At 38.5% G+C, this 20,875-nt stretch overlaps 1 protein-coding gene across 1 annotated transcript; it reads left to right on the top strand.

Annotated features, from left to right (window-relative positions):
- The first annotated feature begins 15,163 nt into the window (after window positions 1-15,163).
- On the top strand, window positions 15,164-20,669 carry LOC147639340 (putative alkaline/neutral invertase F). Its single transcript, XM_086790186.1, has 4 exons — window positions 15,164-16,375; window positions 17,825-18,256; window positions 18,358-18,916; window positions 20,109-20,669. The coding sequence occupies exons 1-4, from the start codon at window positions 15,968-15,970 to the stop codon at window positions 20,396-20,398; spliced, it is 1,689 nt and encodes a 562-aa protein (XP_086646312.1). The 5' UTR covers window positions 15,164-15,967; the 3' UTR covers window positions 20,399-20,669.
- The last annotated feature ends 206 nt before the right edge of the window (window positions 20,670-20,875 follow it).

Below are 20,875 nucleotides of genomic sequence, written 5' to 3'. Positions count from 1 at the left end.
CAGTTCCTACTAATGGCATTGAAATATGGGGCAGTCATTATGTTTGTGTCCTAGACCATTACAATAGAAGGAGGCTCCCCTTGGAATTAATCTTCCACCTCCCCCCAATTCTTCCATCTCATCTTCCATATGGTATGTTGATTTGAGGTCCGATGGCAACCTGGTTGACAACGAGGGCTTGTTGATGCTGCCTTTCCACTACCCTTGGGTTCATGTTTTGCGTGTTATAGTAACACGTCTCTGCAGAGTGATTGTCCCTTTCATAGATGGTGCACACTTGTTGTGTGCCTCCTCTTAAACTGGCACTCCTCTTTTGTGTGCCCTTGATTGTTGGACCTCGTGCACCAGACATCTGGTATGAGTCCAGATCCTGTGTGTTCTCCAGTAATCTTGGCTAGGGCGGCCCTAAGTTCTTCCTGAAATTTCTCTACCTGCTTCCTGCCTTTCTTTTTTCGGGGCTTCTACTCTTTGGCATCCGACTTTTGTGACTGGATTTCGACTCCAAGGTATCTTCTCCAAAATTAGATTCTGAGGTTCCTTCCTCTTTCTTCTTCCTCTTGTCCTTCTTCTTCTTGGAGTCTTTGTTTGTTTGCTTCAGGACTCCTTCAGCTCTAGCAGCTCCTGCCACCACTTGTTCGAAGGTTAGGGCTTCCAAGTCATATGAGGCTACTACCGTCTAGATCTTTTCCCTCAGTCCTCTCACAAACCACTGGTTCAATGTGGCTGGAGCGAGACAGTTGGTCCAAGCGCATCAACATTGCTCTGAATTCGACTACATAGTCTTCTGTTGGCCTCTTTTTCTGCGTTATCCTTTGTAACTTATCTAGTACCTCCGTTATGGTCTTGTCTTTCATGAATCTTTTAAGGAAATCCTTCTCAGCTCTTCAAATGTTTAGAAGAGTCCCAGACCGTAGTGGGCGTACCAACTGCTGGTGGCTTTGCCACCCAACGTTGTGGCAAAATACTCCGTCTTTTGTCCCAATGAAGCTCTATTTTCTTGGAATGTGGTTTCAAATGTGAATATGTGGGCATTTGGATCCTCCTCACTCTCTTGCTGTTGAATTTTGGGTACTTGAGGGACATCTTGCCCATAGCTGCCAGTTCTTCCCCTTCTTTGTTGAAATATGCAAGTGAATGGGTGTGTGCAGGAACAAGCCCTTAGCTAGAGATCGTAAAAATGAGTCTGTAATTGAGTGGGTAGTAGTGAAAATGTAAGAAGAATCTACTCATGAGAGAATCAAGGGTAGCATGAGTGAATATAGGGGTGTGGAAAGATTCTAGGAAAAGGTGCCCCCATATGTAGGGAAGGTGGTACAAATTAAGGAGAAATTAGTGGGATTATATGCTTGGCATCTTGTGAATGTAAAACCTATAAATTGAGGCATTGGCCTAATGAGAAATTGCTGGTTTTTGAGTATCCATGCCTACATTAAGCTATTAGTTAATTGTGCACTAATCTCATCTTAATCATCTTCTAATTACTTGCTAATCATGTTGATTTTTGTATTTGATCCACCATAGCTCATCACATTGCTACAAATTTAACTTGGTATTAGAGCCAAGCTTAGGATTCATCTAATTTTTAAGCCTAATCACCCTCTTGATCACCCTATAAATCATGATTAGGAACTAATCCCCTTTTTTTGCCTCTTTTTAACTAAACTTCTACACCCCCAGCTGGTGGAGGGGCTTGATCTCCCTCCAGCCTAAACATTAGCCAAAGATCTCTTAGCCATAGCTAGCCACAACCCCCATGCATCATCTCGTCGAATCAATTTGTCAAATCGCTGCTCGAAGCTGTCGAATTTTGCCAATTTGTAGGTGCCTTTTTTTGGAAGAAAATCTAGATCTACACTCCCACAAGTGGAATTAATCTAATTCCTCTCAGCCATAAGGGTTTTCAAGGGTGCTCTACAAGCATATGATCTCAGATTTTAGAAATTCATCAGGGAGAAGTGGCATCAAGCTATACATCAAATCTGCAAGTGACTTTGTTAAAACAGAGATTAAGCATTCAATGTTTGGTCAAATCTTTTATTTTTGGGCTTGATCCTCTACTAGACTAACTGCTATTGATGCCCTTGAAAGGATTTAAGCTCATTTGAACTCTAAGGCACTAGATCCTCCCCGTACACTCTGTTTTTTTGCACACAAAATAGGGGGTTAATTTTACTAATCAATGATTAATTAGCACTAATCACCATATTTTGGTGCAATTGATGGTTCAAACTTACCATTGGGTATCTGATACAGATCTCTATCACTTTAGATTACAATTTGAAGTTGGTTTGATATCCCAACCATCCAGTACAAATCAATTACCCTTGGCTTTATGCAAATTTTGGTGTATTCATGCTTGTAAATCTGTTGTGATCATCCTTTAACACCAAAATGGAGTTGTAAAAGGGTAAACACTGCCCTTGAATCTTGAATTGGATCAAGAGGTAAGACCCCCTTCACGTCATGAGCAGTGCACAAGAGATAGCTAAGTTCAACGGGGAGCAGTTCCATACATGGCAAACAAAGACCATGTATTTGCTTTTATGAGGAAGAATCTATGGGGGCTAATTGAGGGAAGAGATGAATGTCCAGTGAAGAATGGGGAGAATAAGCGGGAGAATAGAAATGAGAAAGCATTATACACCCGAGGAGGCCTCGCAGCACGAGGACAAGGACGAGGATGAGGACGAGGAAGAGGCAGGGGAGGAGGAAGGACCTTCACTTGCCACAACTGTGGGAAGCCAGGACACATGGCTAGAGACTGCTACAACAAACCAAATGAAGAAGGATCGACATTGGCAAAATTTATGGAGACTCCTAAGGTAGAGGAGCCAGGACATCTTTTCTGAGAGAGGAAGAGAGAGAAACCCTACAACCCAATGTAACCTGCCCCAATAGAGTAAAACCACCTCTGAGCCACCGATGATATAGGCCATGTGGGAGATGTATGTGTGAGCACTTTAGTCAAGGTCACGGGCACTTGTAGAGTAGCCTTGGACACATAGAGAGAGAGAGAGTATCAAGGACTATGAGTTAGGGACTCGAGGCAGTGGGCGGGCTACCAAGTAAGAGGGAAACTTGGTATAGGGCCCAGGTGTGTTAGAATTATTCACTTGAGGGGAGGTGTTGAATATGCAAGTGAATGGGTGTGTGCGGGAACAAGCCCTTATCTAGAGATCATAAAAGGGAGTCTGTAATTGAGTGGAAGGTGAGAAGAATCTACTGATGAGAGAATCAAGGGTAGCATGAGTGAATCTACTGATGAGAGAATCAAGGGTAGCATGAGTGAATATAGGGGTGTGGAAAGATTCTAGGAAAAGGTGCCCCCATATGTAGGGGAGGTGGCACAAATCAAGGAGAAATTAGTGGATTAGATGCTTGGCATCTTGTGGATGTAAAACCTATAAATTGAGGCATTGGCCTAATGAGAAATTGCTGGTTTTTGAGTATCCATGCCTACATTAAGCTATTAGTTAATTGTGCACTAATCTCATCTTCCAATTACTTACTAAATAATCATGTTGATTCTTGTATTTGATCCACCATAGCTCATCACATTGCTGCAAATTTAACTTTCTTGAGTTTCCTGCCTCCTATTTGGTGGATCCTGAAGATCTTCTTCTTGATTCCTTAATGGTTCCAGAATCAGTCTCTCTCCTACTACTATGGAATCCTATCTGGCTCCTAGTGATCTTCTTCATGATTCCTAAGTTGTTCCAGAATCAGTCTTTCCAGCTACTGTGGAATCCCGTTTGCTAATCTTCTTGGTCGGTGCGGTGGACGGTGCAACTTCAGCCTATCTATGACGGTACCTCATTTCCCTATTTAAGCTTCCTTTATTCTCCATGCCTACTCCATTGTGCTATTATGACTCTCTAGTTAACATTCCTGACACTAGTTAGTGTGTGCTTTCTTTCTAGGCTTCTTTTGACTAGTTTACTCTACTAACTATGTAGGAGTTAACCTATACTAGCCTCTATCTCTATACTCCCCTACCTGGTGTACAAGTTCCCGAGCAGGATCGCCAAAAGTGTCGGTGTCCAGTCGAGACTCGGTACTTGCGTGATTCCAAACCCCACTAAGTCAGCTTTGGAGGAGATGCGACTAATGCAACTATACTCAACATGATAAGTCAGCGCTAGCACGTTGCGTCACTGATTTTCCTAAGCTAAGGGAGTTAGTTATGACAGCGCAAAGGTTAGCTCCTACATTTGATGATATTCTTGACGTGGCTCTGGATTTTATTTCTAGATAGGAGTCAGGCGCGGACATGAATGACATTGTGGACCCAGATTCTAGTTAGAAGACATATCCAGACAGAAAGTACTAACACAATCTAGTAATCAAATAGAATTTCATAGTACAGAGAATGGAAAATTACACCAACAATCACTGTATCATCAGAGTGAAAGCCTAGCACCAAGTACAACACAATAGCGCCCGCAGGTCACACTCTCTACTCTCTTCTCTCTCCCATATCTTGGATAGTTCCCCTTTTCCCTTTTACATCTGCCTGGGTACTTCATGTTGTTGTTACCCAATGGATATGTTAGGTGGCGAAATTGGCAGCTAGGTGCCGGTCGATAGCTGGATGAACCCCAACAAATTGAGTTGGTCCCCTTGGATAAAACTACTCAGTAAGCTCCCATGTCACCTTTCTAAGGCATTGCAGGGAAAGCTGAAGCAATAGCTTTCCTAATTACTCTGAGCTAGATATATCCAGCCCTCATTCTTGCCCTTTGCTGCACCTATTTTGTTGTGCAAAAGAAAGACAATTGTAAAAATTATACATGGACTACACGGCAACAAAACTTGGCTTTGTTGTTATTCATGTCCTTGTGGCATTAGCTATTATTCCAATTCTTATTTAGTCCTATGGATTTCCATGACATTGGATCATCACAATGATACTCCTCCCCCTCATGAGTGCCAAGCAGTGGTTGTAGAGGCTTGTGGACTTGGGTAGTAGCTTTAGCTATTGTGGTTATAGAGACTTGTGGGGACTTGCGCAGTGGCTATAGCTATTGTGGTTATACAGTTCTCATCACTCTTTCTTTTATCTTTCCTTTGACCCTTTGATCTTTCCTCAAAGGTTTGTCTCGCTAACGGCTTATGGGTAACTATGTCAAAGTTCTTGTTTCTTGGCCTTTCTGATTTCTACAAGGCTTCCTCCATTGTAAGTTCTCTTTTTGGTAACTACTATGTCAAAGCTATTATTTCTTGAATAGCCTCTTTTGCTTTCTACACAATTTCCTCTACTGTGAGTTCTCTTTTTGGTACTAATGGAACCTTCTTTAACACATGTTCGATCACTTTGGTAAGCACTTATGGATTTTGGACTTTGAACAAGTGGATTTAGCATGTTTTCTAGATTGTATTATAGTAATAGTCATCCCAATTGACCTAGGGATGCCTTTGCTAATTGGCCATGTTTGGGTTTCATTTTTTTCATCTGTCAACTAGCCATGCTCTACTTATAGGTAATTTACACTTTGGCTTGAGATCATCAACAAACATTGTACTATGCCTTTTTTATTTGCTAGATTATTTTAGTCCAAGCTTCTCCTTATACTTTGTAGGTAGAATCAAGGTATGATATATTCTTATGAGATATTTCCAGAGTGGGCACACACTATGGGGAAATGAAAGTGATGCTTACCCTTGATTCATATAATGTACAATAAGTTTTTGTAGGCTAACGTGGCTATATGCTATAGAAAATTCCTATATAGTTTACATTTTTATTGAAACACCATGAATAGGTTGATGGAGATGGCGGTGTTGATTTTTGCTAGATGTTTGTTTAAAGGTGTGTCCCAAATTTGATAGAGGTTCCCCCTACTCTCAAACTAAATGTTTGAGAAAAGAGTTCTTCTCCTTGAGGCTTCGTTAGAAATATGCAAGGTTGTTGCTGAGGGGGTTGTACTTGTAGAGGCTTCATTACATAAGATTTTCAATTTACGTGTAGATCTCTTGGTAGAATCTTGGCCTATTGTTGATGACAAAGTTATCTTAGATGATGATAGTAAGGGACTCACAAGGTAAGTTACCTTGTTGACTTTGAGGCTTCATTGCATAAGATTCAGAATTCAGATGTAGTCCCTTGTTGACTTTGAGGCTTCATTGCATAAGATTCAGAATTCAGATGTAGTCCCTTGTTGACTTTGAGGCTTCATTGCATAAGATTCAGAAATCAGATGTAGTCCCTTGATAGAATCTTTCCTCTTTTGGTGACAAAGTTACCTTGTTGACTTTGAGGCTTCATTGCATAAGATTCAGAATTCAGATGTAATCCCTTGATAGAATCTTTCCTGTTTTGGTGACAAAGTTACCTTAGAGGATGAGAGTAAAGGGCTCACAAGGCAAGTTACCTGTTTGCTTTAGGTTGAGTCTTTGTAGATATAACATCCCTATTTTGGCTCATCTTTGAGTGATTGATTATAACCATAGGATTTAATCCTTCCCACAATGACCATAACCATGGGATTCATCCTTTCCATAGTGATCACTTAAATTGTAATAGATTCCACATGAGTTCATCATGACTCCAAGTACATTAGTAGATGTTGAAGGTATTTTAACATTGGAATCAAGCTCTAAGTACTTGGTTTCTAACTTGGTTATGACATCAATGATTCTAACATATGCATCCAATTTTCATAAAAGTTAGGCTTGTAAAGTGGTGCATACATAACAGATTTGTGAGCAGCGGGATCAAGCTCCAACTAATTTTTTTCTAACTTGGGCGTGACATCAATTTCCAATATATGCATCCAATTTTCATAAAAGTTAGGCTCATAAAGTGGTGCATACGTAATGGATTTGTGACCTCTTTTCTTTCATGGCATGATTGATAGACTTGCACATAGATCATTGGATTTTTTACATTCATAGGATGTACCCTCCACATTCTTATTTCAACCATCAAGGTTTGACTATTATTCCTAAGATAAATATGATCCATAGACAAATCATGAACAAATCTTGTTCTCTCTCTTATAAAGGGTCTTCCCAAAATGGTATTATATGAATCTGGTTCTTTCATTGAATGTACCCTCCACATGGCCAGAGTGTGAATGCATACGAGAGTAGGTGTGAAGGCACATGTGAATGGGGGCTTATAGTCAATTATTCTTAGAGCAAAAATAGGATCTAGAAGATACAAAATTTCTTTTTTTAAATATGGAGGTAGTTAGGAGAGTTCATTACACAAAATAAAGTGAAGAAAAAATTTAGCCCATGCCCTAGTGTGTTCCCAATATATTTGCTAAGTGTTTTGATTAAGTAAGATAATTAAGCTAATCAAGTGAGGTAAATCCCTATTTGTGAAGCTACAAATTGAACTTTGAACTACCTCTGGATGTATATCATTCAACTTTTAAAGTATGCACCTTCCATGTCTGAGATACAACATTTCAAGGTAGTTCATCACTGGATTGGGGCCTCCTCTTATATCTGAAATAAAAGTCCTTCAACTAATCTCCATCTTAAATGCAATACTTCGAAGCCATGCAGAGCCAAGATAGGCTTAGGGCAAGTCAAGCTTCAAACAGTCTTACCCCTTAAGTAGAAAGTCTTCCTCCTCCTAGGAGTGGCCAATTGGATGCTAGTGGACAAGGTTTCAAGGCCCCTCTGTTTGAGATACAAGATATCCCTCTCTCATTTACAAATCTTTCTCTAGATTGCAAAGGAATATAGAAGTTATAAGTGTTTTGATAAGAATAACAAGGCTCGTTAAGTGTGAAAGACCCTTGACCTTCCTTCTATTGATTGGTGTCTAGCCCCTTGAGTTAACTTTAACCCCAACCCCTGAAGAAATTGGGCTAGCAAGAATTTAGCTCATACAGTCAATTTGGGGAAGATCAAGAAGAAGAAGAGGCCCATGTTCATGTAGCTATGGAATCTCGAGGGTCAAATAGGCAATATTCCATCATCGAGATTTTGACCATCCTCAAAGGTAAAAGTTTCTATATTTTGATTGATTCAAACAACTCACATTCATTTATCTCTCCTCAATGTCTAAAAATGCTTGGTATTAAGGCTAGAGAAACTAAGACGTCATTAAAGGTAGAAATGGAATTCTCCAAGTTAGAGACATATGACATTCCATTTCTCCTTGTCAATCTTTCAAGGTTATTATCTTCATGGTATCTTAGGCATGGATTGGCTTGGTAAGAATGATGCTGACATTCATTGTTTGCAAGATAGGTCATGTGTCTTTCATCCTCTAATAGGGTGCAAGGAATTGGGGTTCATGGTGGTAAGGCCATGTTACATGTGGCTAATAAAAGGTCTCCCAAATGGGAACCTCAATGGCTCAATGAGTATGCAAACCTATTCTTAGAGGAGCTTGCTGAATTTCCATCTCCTCATAGGAAGGTTGATCATCATGAGATAGAGTTAGAACCTTACTCTTAGATGGTGGGTCAAGAGATATTACAAGATGTTCTTTGCCAAGGCAATTAAGTTGAAAGAGTAGCTCTTTTCAATTGATTAATCAAGGGTTTCTTCAACCTAGTGTGTTACCTTGGGGAGCACCCATTCTCCTCCAAAAGGAAAGAGATGGCACCTTGAGACTTTGTGTGGATTATAGAGGCCTTAACCAATGCACCATCATGAATAAATATCATATTCCTCGAATTCAATGAGCTTATGCATGGTGCCAAGTATTTCACCAAGATAGACTTGAAATCTATGTACTGTCAAATTAGGATATGTAACAAGCCATTCCAAAAATTACTTTCAACTCTCACTATGGTCCTTATGAATTCAAGGTGATGCCTTTTGCATTAATGAATGCCCCAAATACTTTTAATAGATTGATGTCTCATATCTTTCCAGAGTAGTTGGATGATTTTGTGCTCGTGTTCTTGGTGATATCTTGGTGTATTCTAAGGATAAATAGGAGCATAAAATGCATGTGAGGAAGGTTTTGGACATTCCAAGGAAGCATAAGTTGTATGCAAGGAAGAGTAATATACCTTCTTCTCACTGACAAGGTCAGAGTATCTTGTTAATGTAATTTCAAGGTCAGAGTATCTTGTTCATGTAATTCCAAGGGAATAGTTAACTCCAAATCTTACTTATATCCAAGCTATGATTAAGTACTCCCAAGTCAACTAGGGATATTAAAGGCTTCTTGGGATTAATAGGATGGTGTAGAATATTTGTTAAAGGCTATGCCAAGATAGCCACACCTCTTACTTCCCAGTTCTAGAAGGAGCTACCATTCTAGATGCAAAAATGTCAAAGTAATTTTGAGAAGGTAAAGTGGTACTTACTAAGGCTTCTGAACTTCAACGAACCATTTGAGGTAGCGAACGATGCTAGCGGCACTACTATCTTGGTAACAAGGTCACCCAGTCACATATGAATCTCAAAAGCTTTGACCACATGAGAAGAGCTATCTTGCCCATGAGTCGGAGCTGTTGACTATGGTTCATGTACTGAAGCTCTAGAGATATATAAGAATTAAGTTGGAGATTTAGTCCCACATATAGATAACCCAACCTCTCTGCCTAACATGCCCACTTGACACCCAATTAGTCTCACATCAAACAACTACCTCACATCAAGAGGTAGTATGATCTACCATGCCAACGTTAATGTGCATAAATCCTCGTCAAGGGGTGACATGACCCTCACCGACCTCAAGGGGTGAAATGACCCTCACCCACCTCTTCTTCAAAACTTACCCCTATGTGATAAAATTCCATGTATCATGTGTGCTTTTATTTCTATTTAATATATTACAAAGTCAACAAAAAAGCACCCGAGAGCTCACAACTTCAACTCCCTGCTGTGATGGATACAATCTCTATCAACCTTGGGATAGTCATTCATACTCTTGCATACATAGCTAGCTAGTGTCAACTATATAAGAGCCATGTACATGTCCGGGATACCCATGTTTCTCAAAAAGGTAATTATTTATGAGTAAAAAAGTACCATCCATTGTGATTTTATTGAATAATTTGGTTTCATAAAAGTGTTTGCAAGTCATGGCTTACTTAAAGATCCTCTTCAATTCATACAAATGTTTGAATAGCGATGCGAGGCCCTTGGAAATCCAAACTGCCCCACCAAGGTACTTCTTAATGTCATCGGCACATGCAAAAATGTTGTTGAAAGAATTGTATTCTTTAATTTGTGATTTCCTAATGTCACCGCGATAGATGCAAAAATGTTGTTGTATTCTTTAATGGAGCACACGAATGAATTTGTGATTTGAGATCAAAACAAGACTAAAAACATCGCCTACTATATTGTACAATAATGAAGCAAGGTTAGATAAGGAACTTTCCCTGATGTCTGGCCAAGTTTTTAGGAAAAATGACAATTATTGTTTAGTAATAAACCCATGACTTCTTCAATGTTGTAAAACTCCTTGAAAATTATTTCCTTTGTCCACCTTATACTAACTTTACTAGTTTTTTTTCCAAATATTATCAGTTTAAAAGGAAAATGTTTATACCACTTATGATGAAAATGGGAAAAACATTGCTAAAAATATATCAATGCTATAAGTAGACATACATAAATCACTTAAATATTTTGTTTAGGAACGATTTATGATCTTTTATGTTAACCATTAAGTTCACTCTTAAACCTTTTTATGTGTAAGTTTACGTAAAACTATTTGAACATTGAAATGTATACATGTACTTCTAACTTTTTTGAAAGTTCACCTATGATAATTTCTAACTTTTCAATTTGTTTTTGTATTGATACATGCTCACTTGGCAATAGGGACAATAAACACAATATGCATCCTCATACAAGTGGCCACATGAAAAAGTCCTTTCTTTGAAGGGTCATATCTTCGTTAAGTGAGATAGAAGCAAAAGGAATCTTTTAAAAAACATGTGTTCACAATCCATATGCCAAGAAAAGTCACTCATGACTTCTTTTACTGCTCAACTACCTAGCACCTACTTTGACCACTCAACTTTCATTGGATTAGCTTGATGATGGGATTGCATATAGGGAAGTGTATTGCATAGGTGGTGAAAACTATTGCTAAACATTTACCACATTAAATAACATTATTGAGCCCAACAGATTAATAGTAACAATGACTATCCAAAATTGAAAAATGTTAAAGCATCTCATGTTTACCCTGTACATGTGTAGCTAATTTCATTTTTAATATATATAATTTATTATAAATGAATCCAAGATTCTTAAAATGTAATGTGTCTCAAGATGTATGCATCAAAGTACAAGTAAATCTAACCAAGATAAGAAAAAAAAAAGAAACTACTTCCATGTTATAGATAAAGAGAACATGGAAAATTTACATTTCACCTACAAACATAAAACCTTGGCAAATCTTTCAACATTGTTCTCTCATGCAATGGCATATAATGCTAGAATGTTCCCACATGTACTACTAGGTAATGCAATTATCTAGAAACTTTTTCATTTTCACATCAAAAGAGATATTTTTGGCAAATGTAGAAAATTTGATGAGTTTTTTTCATTTTAGAATAGCCTCACACTCTTTGAGGAAACTTAGAAATATCCATTTTTGAAAAACATACCAATTGAAGTTTTTCCTTTCTTGAACAGTTTATGGAAATACATGAAACCTAAATGTGTGTGTCTCCTTTATATTAAGTGCTATAGTCACGTTAGATCACTTTATTTTGTTTGAATAAATTTATTCAAATAATGCTATTTTTATCATTTAATTTTATGTATAATTTAGATTAATAAGAAATTGATAATAATTTAGATTAATAAGAAATTGATAATAATTTAAGACATGCTTCTTTTGAATAAATCTTATTTGTTTTTTTATGTTGATGATTACAGGTAGCTTTTCATTATTTAAACCTTTAATTCTTACCTTACAACCTCCCTTGAAATATCCATTATTAAGTGTCAATGGTAGGAATATTAAGGGTATCTTAGCACTTTAATATAGTAAGTTTTCAACCCTCCTTCTAATGAAAGGGCAATGATATATATATTTATTAATATCTTAGCACTTTAATATATTACGTTTTCAACCCTCCTTCTAATGAAAGGGAAGTGATATATTTGTGTTGTAGAGCCATAGAAAATATTTTTATTCGCACGATCTCTCTTAAATTTCATCACCATTTTAAAGGAAGCTCAAGTGTCGGTCATTGATGCAACTTGATTTCAATAGTGTTTGAGAAAATTCTTTAGCATGGGCAAAGGTTATTTCAAACCCCATCATCCATTCCCAACCTATAACAAATACCATAATCATTTAAGATGTAGAGCATAGACTTGGACAGAATGTGTGACTCTCCAAGGACTCTTGAAAAGGATATATAGACATTGAAGTCTATGTAACAACTATGTTTTTTGAGGCAATGTTTGAGATAAGGGATTTAGCCTAGAGCCTGCTCATTCATGAGAAAATCCTTCTCAAATAAATGAGAGAAGGAAAAATACCTCCTAAAAAGTTTCAAAAACAATAATAATTTGATGAAATTATAAAGCAATCACTTGTCTAAAATGACCCATCTCCTTTTTAAGCAATGGCAAGAAGGATTGATGTAAGGTTTAGTAAAAAATAATTCTTGAATAATATTTTGAGAGTGCATGGAAAAAGTTTTAAAAAAGTAAAAGCTATGGAAATCTTTGTCAAATCAATCAAGAGAAAAGATGACTTATAACTTGATGAGGAAAGTACAAAGTATTATGATTTATTTACATGTACCTAATGGGAAGCATTGATTGGTTATGTGGTTTTTGTTGTATAGTTAGGACTAGATGTACCATATTTTAACGGCCAAGAATTTTAAAAACATGTTAATGCTTTGATTATGATGTCATTATATACAAATTTTTATAGTGTTTTTCATGATTGCTTTATTATTCATCATCCACCTCACTAGCATTAAATATGCAATTTAAATTAAAATTTGGATAAGCTTATCTTCATGGTAAAAAATAAACTTGCACCATCCCTTTCCCAAAAAGAAGCCTCCCTTGCCCCTTGCCCGAAAAGAAACCTCTTGACCTTCTCATACCTTACAACACTTCAACCACATCAAATTTAATTGTTAAAAATTTGTCATTGTAGCTTTCTTTTAAAAAACAACAACACAAGTTTCAAAAAGTTCCATTTACAATTATAAGGTTTTGGATCAACCTTTTGGTGTATCAAGGTGAAAAAAAATAATTATAAATATGGAGTTTCATGAGGAAGAAATCCTCTATGCTCGATGGTATATATGATTGTATGATGATAGAGTGTTACAACATCATGTGGTTAAGTCATCATTTCTACGTAACTATCTAGGTAAGGGCCATGTAGATAAAAATTTGTGAATGTGAGAAAGGACCATTCAATCGAGTGTGGGTTTGTATGTGAAGAGACAAAGAAGCTTAATGGTTAAAGGTCATGGATAATATTAAATAATCTTTTGGGCCAAGAGTTTATGCATCCACAAATTCATTTCTCATGTTTTAGAACTAGCATGTGAGAAAGGAGTGTGCATTAAATATTCATGTCATATGAAATGCTTTTGAAATAATAAAGATGGTAAAAATGCTTCTGACCCATTGTTGACATCATTGGATTATTTTAGCAACGATTGGGAGATGCTAATATTAAATACTTGATTCTTGTCAAGTGGAAAATGAAAGATATCACAAGGTTGAGATTCACTTTCTTTATATTAAATCTTTATAAAGGAGAGGGTATTTTTTAAGGACAAAAAGAAGTTGTTCTATTGCCAAAAAAAAGGCTCTTGGGGCGATGTTGCTTTTAAATGGAAAGGTTTGCTTGCTATAATATAAAGTGTCATTGAATTTTAATATTTTACAAGTATTTGATGTAGTTGATGATTGAGATGCATTAACATAGGCAAGTTGCAGTTAAAAGGATCGACCTTAAGGGGTGTTTACACATTTGCTCACATGAGTAAGCACCACCAACAAATAGGATCGATGGGGGCTCTTGTGCATGATGGTCAACTTCAAGAGTTGATAATAATAAGGGGGTTACAAACCTTGGAGAGGATTAACTATCACTACCCTTGCCCAAAATTGTTCAATTGCTTGCTTGGCATGCTTTCTTGATAACAATAAGGGGGTTACAAACCTTGGAGAGGATTAACTATCACTACCCTTGCCCAAAACTATTCAATTGCTTACTTGACATGCTTGCTTCAAGTCATCTAATGTGCATGTAATGTTTACACTTTCTTCTCACAATAGATAACAAAGCATGAGAGCCCAAACATGTAATATTGTTTACCAATAGTTGTAACTAACCTAAATGTGTGGACCTAATGCTTATAAGCGCTTTTGTATGTTGTATGCAACTCTATTAACACCCAAAAAAGGGTTAAAAGGTGTCGCCACACATTATGAACCATGGCAAGGAAGTTGGTCATCTCAAGTCTGAAGGTTAGAGTATTGTTTACTCCTAGGTGAATGAGAACTTCACCTATCCAAAGAAGGTTTTAAAAATCATCAGTCTCATGGTTTGGGAAAGGATTGCCTTAGCTCATATCTTAGAGCCAATTGGAAATGTGGGTTTGTCATGTAAGTGTTATCCAAGAAGGAATTGCTAAATAGTATAATTTTAGAAGAATAAGTATCTTCTTTTTGCAATTTGTGGGCTGGGCAAACCAGTGTAAGACAACACTGATACTCTTCCTACTAGTAGCGAGCTCTAGCCCGAGTGGTGGTGTACCGAGGTTGTCGACACACGGATGCACGAGGTTCGAATCATAGCACATTCTTCATTACCAAATTTGGCCAAAAAAGAGGTGTAGCCTCCAAAAATATTGCAATTGAAAAATTGTTATACGCTACCTTTCAAAATTGGAGGCACTACCCGAACATCTAGGTTCTTCCAATCTTTTTTTTAAAAAAACGGGCACTGGCGAGAAACATTACAAAAGGTAGCATCAGTCGGGGTAGCTAGCAGGGTTTGAACCCATAACCTCGGGCATATCAACCAAACGCCTTAACGACCGCCGGGAATTAGTTGCGCAATTTAAAAAAGAAAAAAGAAAAAGGCCAAGGCCACTTAGGGGAGGGCAAGTGCAAAGGTGCCAAGTGGGGCCTAGTAAGACTCGTGTACTACCCCAAGGAAGCTTTGGCAACTAGCTTCTAAGTTTTGATGTGATCACTACCATCTTCTCTCCCGGGCGGAGAAGCCGTATTACCTCTCTGTCCTCCATATGGCCAGCCTGTTTTCCGCCATAGCCAGCTTTACCCCTGCATTTGTACCGCCTTGTTTCTCAACCGATACCTCCATCCTGCCAACCTTCGTCTCAATTAGGTCCTTTTTCTCTCGCCCAATTTCTGCTTGCTTTTTCTTTCTCATTTTCCTCACTTGGGTCCTCTTGATTTCCCCATTTTCACATCCTTTTTTCCTGATTTTCCTCACTTGAGTCCTCTCTGATTTGCGCAAATTTTGACCGCTTTTCAGTGATTTTGCATACTTGAGCTCCTTCCATTCCAATTCTTCTGCGGCGGCTTTCTTTTTTGATCTGGTTTTTCTGGTTCTGGTCTACGTCATTTTTTTTCGCTTCATTTGAGCCACTTATCTCCATAAGTTCTGTGGCCATTGCTTGCTGGTTTTCCTGATTTTGATTTTAACACATACTGAACCCAGTCTCAAGGGAAACTTACCTGGTGGAGCAGTTTCTTGTTTTTCTGTTTGCCCACTTCATGGTATCTTGGGAATTACAGAGCTTTGTATGCGCTAAATGCCCTTATATTGTTGTCTGTAATATTAAAGTTTCACGAGCTAGGGTAAGCCATGGCAATGTAGTGCATTTGATTTTTTTTATTTTTATTTTTATTTTTTTGGGGGGGCCTTTTTTATAAATGGGTGGGCAGTTGTGTATGCATGAGCATCTATACTGAATGCAGACAAGTTGCTCAAGTGCACAATTGCCTAAACCCCAGCAAAGAGTGCAAAGGTAGCTACATAGAGAGCCATTCTTTGCAAAACACTTAAGCAAAAATGCCATCCAGCATGCCGAATCACTGCCCACCATGTGAATCCTTGGAGTACAACTATGGTGGCTCAGAAAATGGGGATACTGAGACCTTTAAGTTCGTGCATTCAAAGCCAAGGCCTCCGCATCTCAACACCCAAATATCCTTGGAAGAGAGGACCCTTGTTGATGTTGGTGGGCTGACCTCGCGGGTATGGAGCTCAGACTTCCTGGATGGTATGGTCTCTCCCAACATCAGATCGGCTATAAATACCCCGCGGTCGGCAACATCCCACCCATCCCATTTTGAACTCCACCCCATGCTGTCTGATGCATGGGAGGCTCTCAGGAGGTCTTTGGTGTACTTCCGTGGCATGCCCATCGGAACCATTGCTGCATTGGACCCAACTGAGGATTCTCTTAACTATAACCAGGTTACGAACATGAGTTTTTCAGTGCACTTGGAGGAAAGTAGTTAAAAAAAATATGTGTGTGTAGATTGCATTTGTGTATATGTCTGTATCGGTGTATGCATATGTATCCATGTGTAGCATTACCCAAGCATAAGCTAATGTGCGATTTCTTTTGTGTGGACATGTGTATAGATTGTATGTTTCTATGTGTATGTATGTATCTGTATCCATATAAAATAGCATGAAAAATATTACGCAAATTTATGATTTTTTTAATGCATCGTTGTGCAGGAGCATGCAAGAGTATGAAAATATGTGTGTGCATGTGTGTGTGTGTGTAGACATTTTTCACGAACATGTGTGTATATATTTGTCTGTGTATGCATCCATGTGTAGTAGCATGCAAGAGTGCATATATTTATATATGTATATATACATGTATACATGTATACATATATACATGTATACATATATACATATACATATATGTATATATGTATATGTACATATACATATACATATATGTATATATGTATATGTACATATACATATACATATATGTATATGTATATATGTATATGTACATATACATATACATGTACATATACATATACATGTATATATACATATATGTATATGTATATATACATATGTATATATGTATATATACATATGTATATATGTATATGTACATATATGTATATATGTATATGTACATATATGTATATATGTATATGTACATATATGTATATATGTATATGTACATATATGTATATATGTATATGTACATATATGTATATATGTATATGTACATATATGTATATATGTATATGTACATATATGTATATGTATATGTACATATACATATGTATATATGTATATATACATATACATGTATATGTATATATGTATACATGTATATGTATGTATGTATGGAGTACTAGCCTGCCAATATTTTCTGTTAACAAAGTGTCTGTTCATGATGGTGTGGTGCATGTGCTTGGGTAAGAGGATGGTATGGTAAATCTTCTTCTTTTCAAATTTCCGCACGACACTTCACATACAACCACATTAGTGTATATGTATGTAATAATGTGTAGGAGCATGTGGGTAAATGTATGATATTTTTAGTCAGCATGTGTATGGATGTTGAATGTGAGTACATATATATATATATATATATATGCATACGTGTAGGTGCATGTATCCATGTATGTGTATGTGCCTGTGCATGATGGTGTGGTACATGTGCTTGTGTAGGCTGATGGTATGGTGCATCTTCTTCTTGTCGAGTTTATGCAGTATCGATAGGTCACATACACATGGCTTATGCTCAGCCCACTTCCATTGCGCTAGGATAAATTATGATGCATGTACAGATAGGAATAGCATATTGAGCTTTGTTTGTTTATACATTCTCCTACTGCAGCAGGAGGTCCTTACGGTCCAACTGAATGGGTTCCATTGCAGGTCTTTGTGAGGGATTTCTTCCCCAGTGCTTTGGCGTTCCTCATGAACGGAGAGCCTGAAATTGTCAAAATTTTCCTGATCAAAACCCTCCGGCTGCAGGCGCTAACAAAACAGATAGATAATTTCACACTCGGGGCTGGTGTCATGCCAGCCAGTTTCAAAGTCCTCCATGACATGAATCGCAACACAGACACAATGATCGCTGATTTTGGAGAAAGTGCTATTGGTAGAGTTGCTCCAGTGGACTCAGGGTTTTGGTGGATAATTCTCCTGCGGGCCTACACCAAGTCCACAGGAGATCATACGCTTGCTGATATGCCCGACTTTCAGCGAGGGATGCGTCTGATACTAACTTTGTGCCTTTCAGAGGGGTTTGATACGTTTCCGACACTTCTATGTGCAGATGGTTGCTGCATGGTTGACCGAAGAATGGTACATTCCTCACTTCATGGCGTGCTTTTTTCTTCGGGTGGAAAGACACATTTTCTAATGTTTGAAGGAGAAACTGACTGTACTTGGATGCTGTCATGCAGGGAATCTATGGCTACCCAGTTGAAATACAAACCCTGTTTTTCCTAGCACTTAGATGTGCTCGGGTTCTACTTAAACCTGAAGGAGGCGGTAAAGAGTTCATAGAGCGGATTGACAAGCGCCTGCATGCATTGAGTTTTCACATGCGAGAGTACTTCTGGCTTGATTTTGAGCAACTCAACAATATTTATAGATACAAGACAGAGGAATACTCTCACACTGCTGTCAACAAGTTTAATGTGATTCCGGACTCCATTCCCGACTGGGTTTTCGATTTCATGCCCATGAAAGGTGGTTACTTTATTGGGAACGTCAGCCCTGCCCGCATGGACTTCAGGTGGTTCTGCCTCGGCAATTGCGTGGCGATATTGTCGTCTCTGGCAACCCCTGAGCAGGAGGCTGCCATTATGGACCTTTTCGAAGAACGATGGCAAGATCTTGTGGGGGAAATGCCTCTCAAGGTGGCTTACCCTGCATTGGAAAACCATGAGTGGAGAATTGTCACAGGTTGTGATCCAAAGAACACTCGATGGAGCTATCATAATGGAGGGTCTTGGCCAGGTACAATGCTGATCCTTTTTCCCAAAGAATCAGGGCCCACAGGGAGTATTCATCCTTGTCAAGAGGTTAATGTGCACCTGTGTGTGTGTGTGTGTGTGTGAGAGAGAGAGAGAGAGAGAGAGAGAGAGAGAGAGAGATTTTTACGTCATGGGAACATTCCCAAGAGACCACATTGAACTATCCGACGGGAGTGGGATTTGAAGAGAGAGAGAGAGAGAGAGAGAGAGAGAGAGAGATTTTTACGTCATGGGAACATTCCCAAGAGACCACATTGATCTATCCGACGGGAGTGGGATTTGAAGAGAGAAAGAAAGAAAGAAAGAAAGAAAGATATATTAACGTCTACGAGAGGCCAAAGTCGGCCTATGAGAGAGAGAGAGAGAGAGAGAGAGAGAGCATGTGCCCGAGAGCTTAGCTTATTGGGATGTCCATTGCAGCCAAATCCTTAGGGCAGAGATTGTTGGGGATCCTCTATTATTGGGTAGCTCTTTGCATTGATACTGTACCCACCACCCTTCATAGTGCCTAGAAAGATTCAGGAGTGGCAAAGGAGTAGTTGATAAGACTACAAGTATCTATTTTATGTGGCTCTAGATTCATCTCATTTTGTGCGCTAATTAGACCTGTGACTTTAGTCGAGTAGAGTACTTTAACATACTGGACCTCTTCTCTTGATGGCTTTTTACATAACTATCTAGTCTTGATAATCTTATTTGCACGCACAAATGGGCCGAATAGAGCCCCAACAATTTAGGGTCATTTGATGTCCATGTTGGCCACTTACTATCAATCACCATGCGGAGTGTTATGTGATGACGTCAATTCTTTAGGGTCATGTAATGTCTGTATAGACCTCTAACTATCAATTGCCATGTGATGTCTGTATAGACCTCTTACTATCAATCACCATGAGGAGTGTTTTGGAACTACCCTTAGCTCGTGTATCACCCTAACCTGTGGCATGCATGGCAGCCTGCATTTTCTACCACTCTTAGGACATGTCTCAACACTTTTAATCTTTTGTACTCTACTCATGTAATTCTATGAGTTGCCTTCAGGTGTGCTGTATGCCTTCAAATTTTGGTGGATTTCTTTCACTTCTTTTCAGCTGGTCATGTTTTTTACAATCATTTTGCATCAATCAACATGCTAATATGTAGTGCTATAATGTGGATGGGTTAATGTTTTGCAGTGCTTCTTTGGTTATTCACAGCAGCCTGCATCAAGACAGGCAGGCCACAGATGGCGAGAAGAGCAATTGAGCTTGCTGAGCAAAGGCTTTCTAAAGATCACTGGCCTGAATATTATGATGGGAAACTAGGTCGCTATATAGGCAAGCAAGCTCGAAAGATGCAGACATGGTCGATTGCTGGCTATCTCGTGGCAAAGATGATGCTCGAGGATCCATCGCACTTGGGTATGATCGCCTTGGAGGAGGACAGGAAGATGAAGCCCACCCTCACTAGGTCTGCATCATTCTAGCTGTGGATGGGTGGGAGATTTGTAGACTAGAAAAATGATTGGAATCAGGAGTACAATCTTTGTCCCTTGTAATATTGTGGACAAAGTAGTCAGTCATTTAAGGCGATAATTTAATGATCTACTCCAGTTGGCAGCATTGGCCTTCTCCCTTGCAAGCCCTTTTATATTTTTCCTCCTCAGGTTCATGTTTCTTGTGGTTCTCAACCACACAAATAATGTTTTTGTGCAAATGAAGGGGTTGACATTGCCCAGCTCTTATTTTCACTCAATAGTTTGTTTGTTGTGTGCTATTTTGTACTAACTGAGTAGACACGCATTGGCCAGTGGTCTATGTAAGCAGGTTACAGGTTGCTACATGAGCAATCAAACATGGAGGCTTGGAAAAGCCAGGTCGAGTTTAAAGAATCAGCCTTACCTGTTTATGCAGTTACTGTAGTTCAGGAGGAGAGAAAGAACCATGTTCACTTTGTCATACCA

The sequence above is a fragment of the Cibotium barometz genome, chromosome 4 (assembly GCF_041138505.1).
Source record: "Cibotium barometz isolate CiBa-2024 chromosome 4, ASM4113850v1, whole genome shotgun sequence".
Lineage (NCBI taxonomy): Eukaryota > Viridiplantae > Streptophyta > Polypodiopsida > Cyatheales > Cibotiaceae > Cibotium > Cibotium barometz.
The sequence above is the reverse complement of the archived record's forward strand: the minus strand, read 5'-3'. Positions and strand labels throughout refer to the sequence as shown.